Here is a 15,018-nt window from a genome sequence, read left to right as displayed (position 1 = left end):
GCAGTTTTTAATACAACAATACAAACTATTCAAGATAAACCCAAGTTAAATGTCTATTGAAAAACAAGCAGTTTTCAAAGCATAATACAACATGTGGAACTGGCAGGCAAATGTAGAAATTCAACTGTATAGAAATAGCACGCTCTAACAGAGACGCTCCCTTCCAAATCCATTAGATCAAAGCTTATAGTCTCTATTCAAGGGGTGTATGATAACTGGAGAAGAGGACACAATTGCGCCAGGTCCCAAAGCTTCAAGTGACATTACGCCAAAAACTCTATTTGGCTCCCATTGGACAACGTATCAATGACATCAGCATCTTCTCCTCTCTATGCTCGCAGCTAATCAGAGGAGTTGGAGGTGGCGTCAGGAGGGCGGCTGCTCGGGCGTCTCAGTGGTTTGGGGACACGACGTAACGATAGTTACTGCCGGTACCCTGGTATCTTTCTCTGGCGTGTTTCTCGCAGTACATTTTGTCCTCCACCCAGAAGTGGCCACGCATCTTTAGGTTGAGCCCGCATTCTGTACAGGTGTAGCAATCTGGGTGACGGAAGCGATCATCTGTGATCCTCACGGCCTGAGTGCTGAAAGAGGAAGGAGAATATCACACAATTTTGAGAAAAAAAGTCACAATTGCAAGTTTGTATTACACAATTCCGAGAAAAAAGTAAGAATTGTGAGATGTAAACTCATAGTTGTGAGAAAGTCAGAACTGTGAGATAAAAAGTCGCAATTACCTTTTTTTATTTTTTATTCAGTGGCGGAAAAGAGCTTCCATAGCAATGGAGCAACTGGTTCTGGAACTTAAATCACAAAACATTAGAATCGATAGAAATTAATGTTAGCATGTTGCTAAGCTAACAACGTAGTTGTTCTTAATGAGCACAAAAACTGAGCACACAAATTTTAGCGACACAAGTATTTTTTTATGTTGGCTTGTCCACCATTTTTTTCCCGCACCAAGGTCATCGTAAGACATTCTAAGACTGCCTTCTCCGCTAAAGCATACAATGCAAAATTAGTATCTAAAACTATGAAATAGCTTTGTGCAGTGACTAAAACTAATCATACTTCTCTTATACTTAAGTTTCTCTGTCTAGTTCTGTTCATTCTGTCAAACAACTTCATGAGGTGCATTGTGGGATACGCTACTGAAGTACTAGTACAGCAAATTAGATAGTGGTCAAAAGGTGGTACCTTTTTGAACAATGCTCTTGTTGGGAATGCATCTAAGGTTCCTTAAAATGCTGTCTAGGTAGGCAGTTCACTAGGTTTTGAAACAGCTGCTTTGGTGCAGGTTCAAAACAGACACACCCCTAAGTTTTTATCTCACCTAATGAAGGTGTTGATGTGTAATTCTCACAGGGTAATATAATACTGTACGAATGAATACCCACTGAAATGATTTCGTCTCAACAGTACTCAATCATCAATTTAAATAAATGCGAAGAGATGATGAGACGACTCTTCCCTAAAGGCTAAACATCACACAACACTTTCATCAAGTTACCGGCTCATTAACTTCTTATGCAATCCCAGCATGCCTGTGCAGAGGACATACAGTGGAGTGTGTGCAGAGACTGAGGGATTCGGGCGTTTTATCTTACACAATACTGGTGCCGCATTTTTCACAGGTGTGGTATTTCTGCACACCAGAAACAGAGGACGTGGTCTTGGAGGGGCTTGGAGACAACTTGCTTGGAAACCGGATGGCGGCCTCTGTGAAAACAAAGAAACCACAAACCAAAAAATAAAACATTCAGCGCCTGGAGCAACATCCTTTTGCTTCCACCCCCACCCTCATCGTCTGTCCACAGCACACCTTCACATGTAGCAGTTTCTAATGTACGGTTAATGTTCTTTAAGATGCTAGTGTGTGCTTAATAGTTTGGCACCACAGCCTCCTGTCTTCTGACAACCGAAAGTGGACCAGACTTTATACGTTGACTGAAAAACCTTGTTGTGAGACATTTGAGGTCTCACCTTTCTCATCAGCCTCCAGCACCTCCTGCAGCATCTTGAAGGTGTTGGACTGGCGAGGAGCTGCACGGGATTCTTTGTTCTCCTGAATCATCTTGTACACCTCTGAGTCTCTGTCAAACCTCTGCATGGCAAAGTCCGAACTGAAAGAGAGGGAAAGAGAGTTCTTTAAAGTTGACGCCACCTGAAAAAACAGCACTCAATGAACAAAACACAATCTAAAAGTGATGAAGGGCCTCAGTTAATCCATCTCTGGGTTATGTTAAAAATATATACCCACACTAGTGTAATATTATAGTGGGATCAGTCCTGGTTTTATAGCCCAAAAAGAGATATGATTACAGACGCCTTTAAGGCAAAAGTAAAAAATCCTTTGTGAAATTAGATGTTCGAATAGCCTTATGCTCTCATGGCAACTTCTTTTGTCATTATGGATAATGTCTGCTATGCTATTTTGAGTATATAGAGGTGTTTTACATTACGGAAAAACATTAAAAATAGCTATAGACTAAGCCTTTCTACATTACTAGATAGCCAAGATCTCTGTACTGACGTAAGTGAATAACCTAAAATGCAGATTTGAGTCATATGGAATATTAGTATTTTCCATTTTTTCTCTCCATTGTTCTTCCCTCGCTCCTGTGGTTAGCCCTACTCTGTCTGAACACAACAATTAGCAGACTGTACTTGTATGGGAAGGATAAGATTGAAGAGAGCATGGCTTTGAGAAACTGTTTTATAATGTCCAGGTTAATGAGCTGATTAGAGTGCAGTTACAGTAGCCGTCCAGCGAGAGGTTAACAGCTGCATTTTTATGCACGTTTTATGTTATGTCATAAACACGGAGCTTTCTCACACACAAGCATCCCATTACTGCTTTACACCTATTGGGCCATTGCCATACAGCCTGGAGGAAAAAATACAGGCATATGGCAACCACACACATACACTACTGTTCAAAAGTTGGGGTCAGTTTTTTTTTTTACATTAAATTAATATATTTAATACATTAAATTGTTTGTAAAATAGAAAAAACAACAACAAAAAACGGATTTCTATTTCAAATAAATACTGTTCTTTTAAACTTTCCATTCATCAAAGAATCCTGAAAAATATTTTCACAAAACATTGATATTAATCAGAAATGTTTCCTGAGCAGCAAATCAGGATATTAGAATGATTTCTGAAGGATCACTGAAGACTGGAGTAATGATGCTTTGCATCACAGGAATAAATTACATTTGAAAATATATTCAAATTAAAAAAAGTTATTTTAAAATTGTAATAATATTTCACAATTTACTGTATTTTTTAATCAAAGAAATGCAGCCTTGGTTCGCATAAGAGACATCTTTAAAAAAATCTTACTGACCCTAAATGTTTGAACAGTAGTGTACTTTACATAGGATTTGTTGATATAGAATTTGTTCGTCAAGTGGTATGATTCTTAATACGAGTGGTCCCTTGTTCAAAACCTGCTCTTATAACTTTTAATAAACAAAGAAAGACTCTTACTGTACATCATTGGATGTATAACGGATGTAAATGAAGATCAGGGTGAGGTGAAGCTTTTTCTTTTTGAGTGAGCACACTTGTTCAGAACTGACAAACCAACCAACCAACAATTTATTCCTAAATAAAGGCATCAGGTATGCCGCTCTGGAACCAGTTTAACTTCTGGTCATGAGGAACGTATTACCAGATCCTTTCTGGCGCAGTGGCCTTGTGATAGTTTGCTACTGCAGTTTGTTGTCAAAACACATGCAATCAGGATTTCTGCTGTGTACAAAGGCCAAGACATGCGCTGAGAAATGATTAACCAACAGCCAAATCTATCAAACAGAACTCTCGACCTGACCTGCAGCGTAAAACAGAGGTGGAAAATGACACAATCAGAGATTGAGGGTTTCACTGAGTTTCTGGGTGTGGTTGTCACCACAAACCCACATGACAGCAAGCATGTCATATCATAGCTGACATGACTGTTTGAGTGTGTGCAGGACAAAAAGTAACTCGTCCAAGACAGAAAATGAAAAGTAAGAAGCATTTGGAATAGCCATTACTGAAAAAAAGCATTTAAAGCCACTATAAATCTCCAAATAAATGGCATGTTCACTATCTGCACACAGGCTGTTCAATGAGACATGCTTCAAATTAAAACCAGACAGAGTTTGAGTTTCCCCTCAAAACCCTCCCAGCACCTCTCAGTTCCCCCACAGGGCTGTCGCCTCAATTCACGGGACCCAGAACAACAGTTTTATGGGTGTGTCGCCTCCTTCGAGACCAAAGAGTAGGATATATAACAGGGGAGCATAGTGGGCCCCTTTTCAAAGGACCCGGTTATCCCCTCCTGCTGCAATGGATATGCATGTTTATCCCTCCGTATACTGTAAATGTGCCATTTATTGAGGTGAAGTTGATATAAATTATCGAAACGTGCATAGAAAGAACTTTCCATCCATCTTCAACCCCCCATCACAGCTTAACTATGATTACAATCTTGCTAAACAGGCTTCAGATGGAGCCGTGAAAACAGTCGACACAGCATCATTACATTACAGCGCTGAGAACAGAGCGCAGCGCTAGGCTCACATTACGATATTTCTTCTCCCCCCGCAAACTAGCTTGTCATTGCTTGGTAAGATAGAGGAAGATGCCTGAAAAGTTTGGACTTACCTCAAGAGCAAACAAAGACAAATTCCTATCCAACTAGTTCAACTCTTGTTGGAACAACAACAGAGCCTACGGTGACAACTGCACACACACATACACACTACAGCACACACACACACACCTCTCTGTCAAGTCTTGACGAGACATAAGAAAGTTGAGAGTTTCAGTCTGAAGGTGTAAGTTTAGACTGCCTCGTATTGGTTGACAGCAGAAAAAGGGGTGTGGCTGATCGTTTTGACATTTTCTTATTGGATGAGCAAGAAGGAGGAGGGGTCATGGGTGTGTAGAAGAGGGAAGAAAGGTGCAGAAATGAGGAGCAGAAATGATATAATCCTTTTCTAGAAAACAAGACAAATTGAAAAAAGAAAAGAACAAAAAAAGAAAAGAAAAGAAAAATACATTTTTGGCCCACCAGCCATGTTATGACTCATTTAGACATCTGACATAAAGAGACAAAAAAAAAAAATCTGTTCTGAGAACTGTTCAAAGAACAGAATCTAAATGACATCACATTACAGAATCTCACAGCTGTACAGAAATATTCATGTTAAAATCTATGAGCGGAAGCAAAAAAAAACAAAAAACTGTTGGGCAGTTAATTTAAATGCATTAATTTAGTTTTTTTATAATTTAAATAATTTATAAATTAAATAATGTTTAAAAATGCAATAAAAACCCAAACAATTAATCATGTCACCAGACTTAACTTGCTTATGTCTGTCTGTTTTTTAGAGCCCCTTATGTAATATCTGTTCAATTATTTACTCATCTGCAACCATAACGTAAAATCAAATGTCTAATAATGTAAATTATTTAAATTTTGGAACTTTTCTTAAATAACTGAATGTAATTTGCTTACATATGACATAAATAGCCAATTAATTTTTGTTAGACATTTATTTAGACTGCCAATCGATTAAAAATGTTGACAGAAGCAGCGGCTTCTGTTCAAATATGTACCTGCGTCGAGGGGAAATGGGCACCTCTCGTTCGATGGGGCTGTGTGGAGAGTATCGCCCAGGTGGAGTTGGAGTCCGACTGGACACGGAGTTACTGCGGAAATCCACGGAAGAGATCTCCTACAGAACACACAAAACACAGCACATCAGCTTCAGTGTGACAGAATAATGCAGTCTGCAGTGTTAGCTGAATCAACCCCAAGTATGTGTGTGTGTGTGTGCTCAGATGATGTCTGAAAAATCCCAGGATCTTCCCACTGTCTCATACCCCATGCTGAAGCACCTGCAGTTGCTTAGAGACATCTGGGGTTGAGCAACCTTGTGTGTGTGTGAGAGCACAGTCCTAAGGCAAGAAATTCTGCCACCCTTGGATTTTTTTTAATAAAGAAAAAAAACAGACATTACCAAGATATTTGGAGTGAAATGTGTAACCAGCATCAGAAAGCGGATTTCATCAAGGGTAGATCATTCAGCAGGACAAATGATCTTTAAAAAAAAAAACAGGAGTGGTTGAAAATAAAATGCTGGACTGTTTTTAAGTGGCCAGCAATCAATCCAGATCTACATTCCATTGAAAATCAATGGAGAATATTTCAGCTGATAGCAAAACAGTGACAGTTTGACCATCAGGAAAGTTATTTCAAGTTGTGATCAAACAGAAGCACGACAGAACTTTTCTTCTGTATTGTGACGTATATCCGAGAATACTTTTGTGACACTTTTCATTCCTGTTCTGTATATCATTAAATTTAAATGATTTGTTGGGGAGCAAATACGTGTTTATAGCATTTGCAATGTTTGTAAATGCAACTCTCAACAATGCAATTTTGACCTGTGCGACCTATAGTTTTTACTGTATGTGTACTGTACACATTTACTGTACTGTATGTCTATGTGACTATACACAAGATCAAAAAAGACAGAAATGTAAATCAATAACAAGCATTAAGAAAATAGGTGAATTTTCACATCATGTCAACTTTAATAAGAATTTTACATCAAAATGTGAGTTTAGCTTTATAGGTGCCATTACCAAATCAGTATATAATCAATTTATTTCAGAAGCAATGTTAGCAAATCTATAATATTTAACCATAACATTAATATTTTACCTTCAATAACAAACACCAATTCCAAACACAATACCAAAAGTCTACATCTAGAATCGCACTATAACAAAATCCACAATGTTCGAAGACGATATCCCTATTCCAGGACAAAAAAGTGCTCCTGATTGGAAAATAAGCAGATCCCACACATATGAAAGACAATATTTACTTGTACAGAATGTTCTGGAAAGTGCAGCATTCGCTGATAAGAAAAAATAAATAAATACAAGGGTCAAAAAGAACAGAAATGCATTCAGATCTGAGAGAGACAGACTTTGTACAGGCAAATTCCCCTGGGTTCCCACATGTAACATGGTTTTATAAACTTTTAAATTACTTCCAAAAATAATAAATGTGGACAAAGACAGGGAGCCAAAGACAACAGGGAGGAGAAAGTGATTGTCAGATGCTTAGACCATGAGACACACTCTCAACACCTCATGGCTTTCCTCATACATCAGTACAAAACTAGATTCCTAATTCTGACTAAAGCTGGAAGTATGCAGATCTATCATCATCTCAGCTGCTCTGAGTGTCCAGATTATCTTTGACTGTGATCTTAGCAGGATTCTTGGCCACAGAGACCCCGAATACATTTGATTTCACATTCATTCTACATTTACATGAGGAGCAGCTGTGCGGAGAGTGTTTTGTGCCCGTCTTGGGAGTTCCTGATGGCCATGCATATCTACTGGAGCTGCTGGGAAAGAGATGAGAGTGATGGAGAAGGCATGCTAACAGATGTTTGGCCCTAATGCTGATGAATGTTGTCCTGGGCAGCTCTTCTGACACCAGCTGAACTAAATAGAGGAGTCTGTTCCCAGGCTCCAAATGACAACTTCCACCTGGGGCTTTTTGGCTCCAATCAATCAAATTTCACAAAAGTGCAGCCAAGAGCATTTCCGCCCACTTGAAGCAATTATCAGCTGCTGTAATGATCAGTTTCACTGCTGGAAAAAACTGGGCGGTAAACACTCGAGCAAACTCAACTGGGAATGTTACAAATTCACATTCAAAAGTTCCCTAAACACATTTAGCATTTATTATGAATAGAGAGAAGTGGGGTAAGCTGTGCCACTTTCTGTCAGCTCTTGTCAAGTCATGGGGAATGTTATATTTTAAATAAAAATGAACAAATAGAGGGATATAAAAAAAAATCAATGTATTAATCCACAACACCACTCTAAAGTCTTATTTGCAGCACATTATTTGCATTTCCATAAGTGCATTATATTTCAGTATGGTGAAACAACTTGTGTAATAAAATATTTTGTAATTAATATTGTTTATAATGAATGGCACTATAATGTATGTTTTATACTTTTCGTTTTTGTTCTGTATACCATTAAATTGAAATGACTTAAGCAAGGGGGAAAAATTTGTTTATAGCATTTGTAATGTTTGTAAATGCAACTTAACCGTTTTTTTTCCCCTCTCTCAACAATGCAATTTTGACCTGGTACGACTTATTTTTACTGTACTTTCGAGAATTATTTCCACTAATTATGTTAATAAAAATATACAAACAAACTTCATTAAAAATGACTGCACAAAATAAAATAAACAAGACATTTCTGATGTTGTTTTGATTAATGTGTCTTTAAATGTGTTTCTTTTCATCTGTGCAGTGATTATAAGCAAAATTTGTTTTTACAACATGGACATTTAAAAAAAACTGCATAAAAAAACACCAGGTTTATATAATATGAAAAAAAATTGCCAGGCAGTTGTATATGATGAGCCCTCTCTACATATGTGTTAATATGACAAACTGTGTAACCTTTCCTTCTTTTACAAAGAGGAGAAAAAAGAGGAAAGAAGGGGAGGCAGAGAGGTGTATATTAAGAATCCGGCCACTAGGGGGAGTCATACACAAGGTAAACATCAGTCTTATGAAGGAGAACACAATGTTGACATCCTTTTGACATTGTTATGGTTTTTATGAGTAACGCACTCATTGCTCTCAACTTTTTTCTAAGGCAAAATATGGATCAGTTTATTTGGATAACTTGTACGAAGGAAAGTGCAAATTTTCCCTCTATTCAAACAAAAGTTTCCTGTAGTCTAAACTTGTGCTGGATGGCAGTGATGGCATCCAGGCTTTCAGAAGAACTTCATGGAAAAGTTCACAAGTACTTGCATTTGTCCATAGTTTGGGAAATGCTTTCACACTGTATGTCTTTCTACTCAGGATTTTATCATTTTAACAATTTTTTAATGACTTTATTCATTTCAGTGTATGCTCATAAATCTTAATTGGTCAAAGGAGACACAACAAGCCTGTGTATTTATTTATTTTATTTTATTTATTTATTTTTTAATGATTAAACGTACAATCTTTACCAGGTAGATAATAAAACAGACTCGCATTGAAGTTGGGACTTGAACCACATCTTGTGCAACCATCGAGATCACAGAAACATGTTAAATGAGTGAATATTCTAACATCATGGTGCAAACACCAGTCAGACTCAGTCTTAATTCTCAATATTATTGCCCATCAACCCTTATCTGTTTGTTTCTTCCTTGTTACATAATTTCAAATCCATCATCTGTGATTAGTTAGCAATCAGGTTAACCATATTCAACTGACCAAATCTACCCTAAATCAAATGAGTCAGCCTACTTAAAGGATGTTGTGCCAAACAAAGTAGTTTCGCTTTCACAACGAAACACACAGCGTCACACACGGCGGGCTAGAGTGAGCGGAGGCCTTGAGTAAGCGGCGGTGGGCGGCTTGAGTGAGCAGAGGCAGGCGGGCTTGAGAACGGCGCGGCCGGCGGATTCGACGAAGGAGCATCCGGCGGGCTTGCGGCAACCACATGTGACGACCCGGGCTGGACTCCGCTTCGTCCACGGTGAAAGCCGATCCGGCGATCCACAGCGCAAAGTTGATGTATTTCCTCAGCGACCAGCACGGATCAGCTCCAGGCATGACGAAGCAGATATCGTCCTCTTTTGGAAGGCCAAACAAAGTAGTTTCGCTTTCACAACGAAACACACAGGGCCTTCACGACATGGGGGCGGCAACAACACTACAGCAAGAATAAAAGTTACGCCTTCTTTCTTTGTGTGAACATTTGGGCGGCGTTATGCAAATCTTCCCACATCGTGATGTAGATATGTGGGGCCGTGTTAGAACGAGCCGTTTGAGGTAGGAGTGGCTGACTCTTAACTTTTATAAAGAATATCTCTTTGGATTTGAGACTTTAGTCTTTGCAACTTTACAGACCTTCTTTACGTACCAAGAGCTTGTAACACACCAAAGAGAAAGGAAAAACTGAAATCGCATCATATGACCCCTTTAAAATCAAGCAAATCAATGTTGCCGTTTCTTAACACAAACTGACAAGCCTGGCATTCAGAAAGGGAGTTTCCCCTCACACACACCCAGGCACAAATCTCTGGCCATGGACAGTGCCAAGGGCTTCTCCATCACAAACACACACAGGCCAAGGGTAAACTAGTCCAGTGTTGATGTAGGACTGCCATGAGGAAATGGACAAACGATTTAACACTCAAGTTTAAAAAAAGAAGTGGTGCTCAGATTCCCATGGCAAAACACACCACCATGATGCTGGAGGAGTTGCCAGGGTGTTGCTATGCAGTTGTCAAGCAGTTATGAATGGGTTTGTAGCACGTTGCCACAACATATGTGGAAGGTTTTTAGACCGAACAAACTATTTTTACACTTAATCTCACAATAACATAAAAGGTCTCCAATGTTGTGTTTTGCATCAATGCTTTGGCAAAGCATCTGTCAGTCTAAATAAAATTCGAAATCCAAAGTTCTGTCACGAAACTCTAGACGGTGCAGGTTCTAACCACATAATGGCATCATCACATGGCGCAGCTGATTGATGTTTTTATCTTTAAAACGTACACATTTTTCAAAAATCCTGTGGGAAACACTGGGGAGAGGGAGCAATCAAGCTTCGTTTGGATCAAGCAATTGAATCAAGTGTGAAAGCACCCTAAAACAGTGAACCTCAAATATATTGCAAAATGGTTACAAAAACAGTCCGTAGGGAACGCAGTCAAAATCCAGTGGGACACTTCACACATGCCCGCCATCACTGATTGATGGAGGAAAGCTGAAAAACTTGGATCTGGTGAAAAGAGGAAGTTTTCCAGGCCTTAGGTAGATGTAGATGACAAGATTACCCCCCAAATATAGTGTTAGACACAAATGAGCCGCTCAGGGCCTGCAGCACTAACTCATTGAGCTGGCAAAACTACTAGACGCAGTACCCATCAACAGCACGCAGTTAAGATCTAGACAAGCTCGCCAGGAACGCTGTCGAACCCAAACAAGAGCAAAATGGGAGAAACAAACAGTCTCAGACATGGGGGCTAAAGGAAGAGAAGGTAAACGGCTTCTGCCACTCCATGAATTGACTTGAATTGACCTTGTCTGTCTGATGACCAATGAAATGCAGTGTAAATCCAAACAGGTCAATCGCTTTTGTGCTTGACCATTTATAGTGTTGGTGAATTGTTGTTTTACTGGGGAAGGGGTGCATTCCCTTCTTGCCGTGTGTGTGTGTGTGTGTGTGTGTGTTTGTGGATGTAAGCTGTGTTTGTGTTGGACTGAGCCTATGAGAAGGAAAAGAAGTCCATGTGCAATCACAGGCTTTTCCTCAAAGCCCAAACACACACATACTCAAGTCTTTCCTCTGGCTGGAACAGGTCACTGCGGCTGATTAGCTTTCATCTGTACCGTAATCAAGACCTCTAAACATCCTCGGGACAGCACTGCACATACACAAACATTCACATGCACCAGACTATCTACAAGACCATGGGCGGCACTTTGGATTTAAAAGTGGTGAACGCACAGATTGGCTGCTTGTGATGACTCAAAATGGTGACACTTAGTTCGTGAATATTAATAAGGTCATGCACAAATAATTTTACAAATTAGAACTTTCCAAAAATCATGTAGACAACAATGGGAACCTATAAAACTAGGGCGGTTTTTTTTTACTTTTTTTCCCTGAGGTGAAGAACATGTCAATTTGTGTCATTTTTCATTTAGTTTATAATTTTGTTTTATATTGATGTCTAATGCCATGTTACCACAGTAACCAATGTCTCAAATGTAGACAAATAGCCATATACCTAAAAATAACTGTGGTAACTACAGTGTTTTGATAAACTATGGTTACCATACCAAATTTTTCTTGTTAATTTAAAGAACATGTAGGTGTGAAGGTGACTAAGATCATGTCTCTTCTGATAAAATCGTGTTTGAGAACAGGATTGCACTTGCCGCAGAGTTTTAGTCCTTTTTTTTTTTTATCAGTTTCAATTAGTCCTCATCAGCAGTGCAACATGGGAGCTGCAGGGCTTCAATGTAGACACAAAGTTTTACATAATGTTGGTTTGTTAACTTGAGATAATTTCATCTTGCTTTCATCGTGCTACCAGTTCATTTTATTTGATTAAAAAAATATGATTTTCTCTCAAAATCAGCAAAGAAAATGCAATAAAAGATGCAATAAATTATCTTCCATAAAAAACAAACAAAAAAAACCGAAATTAAAACAAAAAAAATGCTTTTACATTTTTTATTTTTTTCTTTCTTTTTTTTACTAATGCAATTTTGATAAATACAGAAATGTAAAAGTATTTACATCAGGGGCAGGGGGGGGGCGGGTAATTGAGAATTAATGGGGGAAAGTCACATGAGAGGAGGCAATTCCTCCATTGCGATATGACTGGATATGAATGGTTATGATCGGCTGTGACTGGTTCGAATCGAATATTGATTACATGAGCTATGTTTCCATCACCCTGTTTTTATGCGCATTTTGAAGTATCGCATCAGAAACTAGTGATGGAAATGGCAAATTTCGAATAAAAATCCCTTAATTCGCAAAAAGTTTTTACGCTCGCTTGAGGTGGGTTTTTGACTTGAGCGAAAAAGGGTTCATGCGAATAAAGGGAGATGGAAACGCATTTTCCGAGTAAATTCCTCAATGTGCATCAAAAAAGTCATGTGACTTTGCGCTATAGGATAGCAAAACCTGACTAACCAGCAGACCGATCTTGTTCCTTAGCATCTGAAATGTTATGGTCATTTTGAAAAGCCCGAGCAGAGTCCGTCATCAACGTATTTCTGTATAATTGCCTCCCAGAACTGTTACACGACTGCGTTCCCAAACAGCAGCATCCACCTCCGAAAGCAATGAAAAAAAGCATTTATTTTGTTTCGTCTGCTCGCTCTGAGGCGCAAGTAATTTATTATATATGCCTATGAAAATTATTATATTCAGGGGTTTCTCCTACTTTTCATAGTGATATACAGCCTAGCGCCAGTTCTACCTGGAAGTGACGATTTTGTTCTCTTTGACTCGTTGGATGGAAACGGTGCTTATTCGCAAATTTTATGCGATATTTCAATTTTGCGCATAAGTTAAATTCGCAACTTTGGATGGAAACCCGGCTATTGTTAATGTAAAATAAAAATAGCATAAAAGTAAAATAGCATAAAATAGCATAGAATTTTTCTCTCTCGCGTTTTCTGATAAGTAATGTTTATTTAACAAAGAAAATGTGACTGGGACATGCATTTATATTTGATTAAAAAAAATAAAACAAAACTGTGAGGACTTTGCCTCATTTCAGAACACCACTGATTTACATTACATTTTCATACTGAATTCAATATATATTTTTTTATTTCAATTTTTTCCTTACTTCTGTCTGTCTATTTATTTTATAAAACATTTCAGGCTGTTCCAGCTAATGTGCCTGAGAATTGTAGGGGACAAAGGGACAGGCCTTGTCGCCATGAAAAAGATTTGGCTCTTTTTTTAACTGAAAGGTGGGACTTACTTACTTACATACAGTTGCTATATTGAGCTTTACAAGTTCTCTTATTCATTTTTCTGTGAGTGGTCCATCTCCCCCTTCTTATACAGTCTCTGCTATTTCCATTCAAAAATGTGCACACAATTGCCTGTGATGGTTTCATTACCCAAAGCTACTCACCGTGAGAGTGTTTTTTGTTTTTGTTTTTTGTTGTAGTGACGCACTCATGGTGCCAGGGATTTTGATTTAGCACCCTCGCGGCACACACGTGTGCATGATGACTCCCTCCCACACGCAAGCCATAACAATTCAGTTTGGGGCTTCCCGCCGCATGATTCATTTTGGTGTGGTGCATATGGCATGACTATGTATCAGAGGACGCAGTGCAGCACATGCAGGGGGAAAAATAAACACGGAGCACTTTGAGTTTGGGCACCAGGGTCCAATGCGCTCGCTGCAGCCAAACCTTCAGCAGAGCTTTGTGGAGATGTAAGAGAGTTCGGTCTAAGAAGTGAAGATCTCTTGCTGTGATCATGATTTGTAGATGTAGTCAGCATTTTTCATTTTGAAATATTGTACAACCCTCACATTCCACATTTGGTTCACCTGCCCAGATCTTTAACCCTAAGCTGCATCACACTGATCTGAAAAACATGAAAATGAGGAAAACAAGGCCTTTGAGAGCATGACATCACCACCGGCTGCAAGTAACATTCGTTTACCTCAGGGAAAGATCATCACAAGATGAATGGAGAAACGGATCCTTATATAAAAAGGATTTCAGCGTTTATTAATCAGTGCTCGCCGTGGGAACAGGAATATCCTTTACTGACAATGATTAGCAGGGAAGAAATATCTTCATAAATCACTGGTCAAAACAGATGGGAGCTATGAGATTTCCTGGTTATTTCATTGATCCTCCTCTTCTGGAAATGTATTATTTGCTTGTGTCCTCAGATCATCCTGATGTAACAGTTTCATTAAGCTTGTTAAATGTTTTCAGAAAATATACGTCTAGTAAAAAACAGATAAAGTCTCTAGATCAGTGGTTCTCAACCACTTTTTGAAATGTACACCTTTGTACACAAAGGGTCCATTTTGGTACCTTAAAGGTACATATTAAAAATGAGCCAATCACCATCGAGTGTTCACTTTCAGCGCTGAAGAGTGTTGAGAAAAGAAACCTCGTAGGAGAGGCTAGCCTCCTTCTGATATCAACCAATCATCACAGAGACGTAAATTACGTGATATTAGTTTGAACGTCTGCCGCTGCGCTGATAATGTACCAAGTACTTATGAGTAGTGATATTGAATATTTGATCGCCAACCGATTTACCAAGCTGTCATTCAAACAGTACATACACAAATTTAGGGAAAAGCTGTCGGCTTAATTAAATGGCACAACAGGCAGCTCTCTTTTAACAGACTTTTAAGAAGGGATGGATGTTTGCTTCAAGTGATAGGCCAGGTAAGTGAAGTTA

General features: G+C 38.8%; 1 protein-coding gene across 1 annotated transcript in view; it reads right to left on the bottom strand.

The window, feature by feature from the left end:
- Window positions 1–15: 15 nt before the first annotated feature.
- The window catches only part of LOC107683893 (PDZ and LIM domain protein 2-like), a 57,222-nt gene continuing 42,219 nt past the window's right edge, over window positions 16–15,018 (bottom strand). Inside the window, exons 6-9 of the mRNA XM_016479956.1 lie at window positions 5,614–5,732; window positions 1,984–2,123; window positions 1,608–1,719; window positions 16–584 (exon numbers count right to left, since the gene is read on the bottom strand). Of these exons, the coding sequence (XP_016335442.1) occupies window positions 392–584; window positions 1,608–1,719; window positions 1,984–2,123; window positions 5,614–5,732 (564 nt within the window). The 3' untranslated portion in view covers window positions 16–391. The remainder of the gene's footprint in view (window positions 585–1,607; window positions 1,720–1,983; window positions 2,124–5,613; window positions 5,733–15,018) is intronic.

Source organism: Sinocyclocheilus anshuiensis, unplaced genomic scaffold (assembly GCF_001515605.1).
Source record: "Sinocyclocheilus anshuiensis isolate Anshui unplaced genomic scaffold, SAMN03320099.WGS_v1.1 scaffold1625, whole genome shotgun sequence".
In the NCBI taxonomy this organism is placed as follows: domain Eukaryota; kingdom Metazoa; phylum Chordata; class Actinopteri; order Cypriniformes; family Cyprinidae; genus Sinocyclocheilus; species Sinocyclocheilus anshuiensis.
Note: the sequence above shows the minus strand (reverse complement) of the source record. Positions and strands in the feature narration are given on the sequence as shown.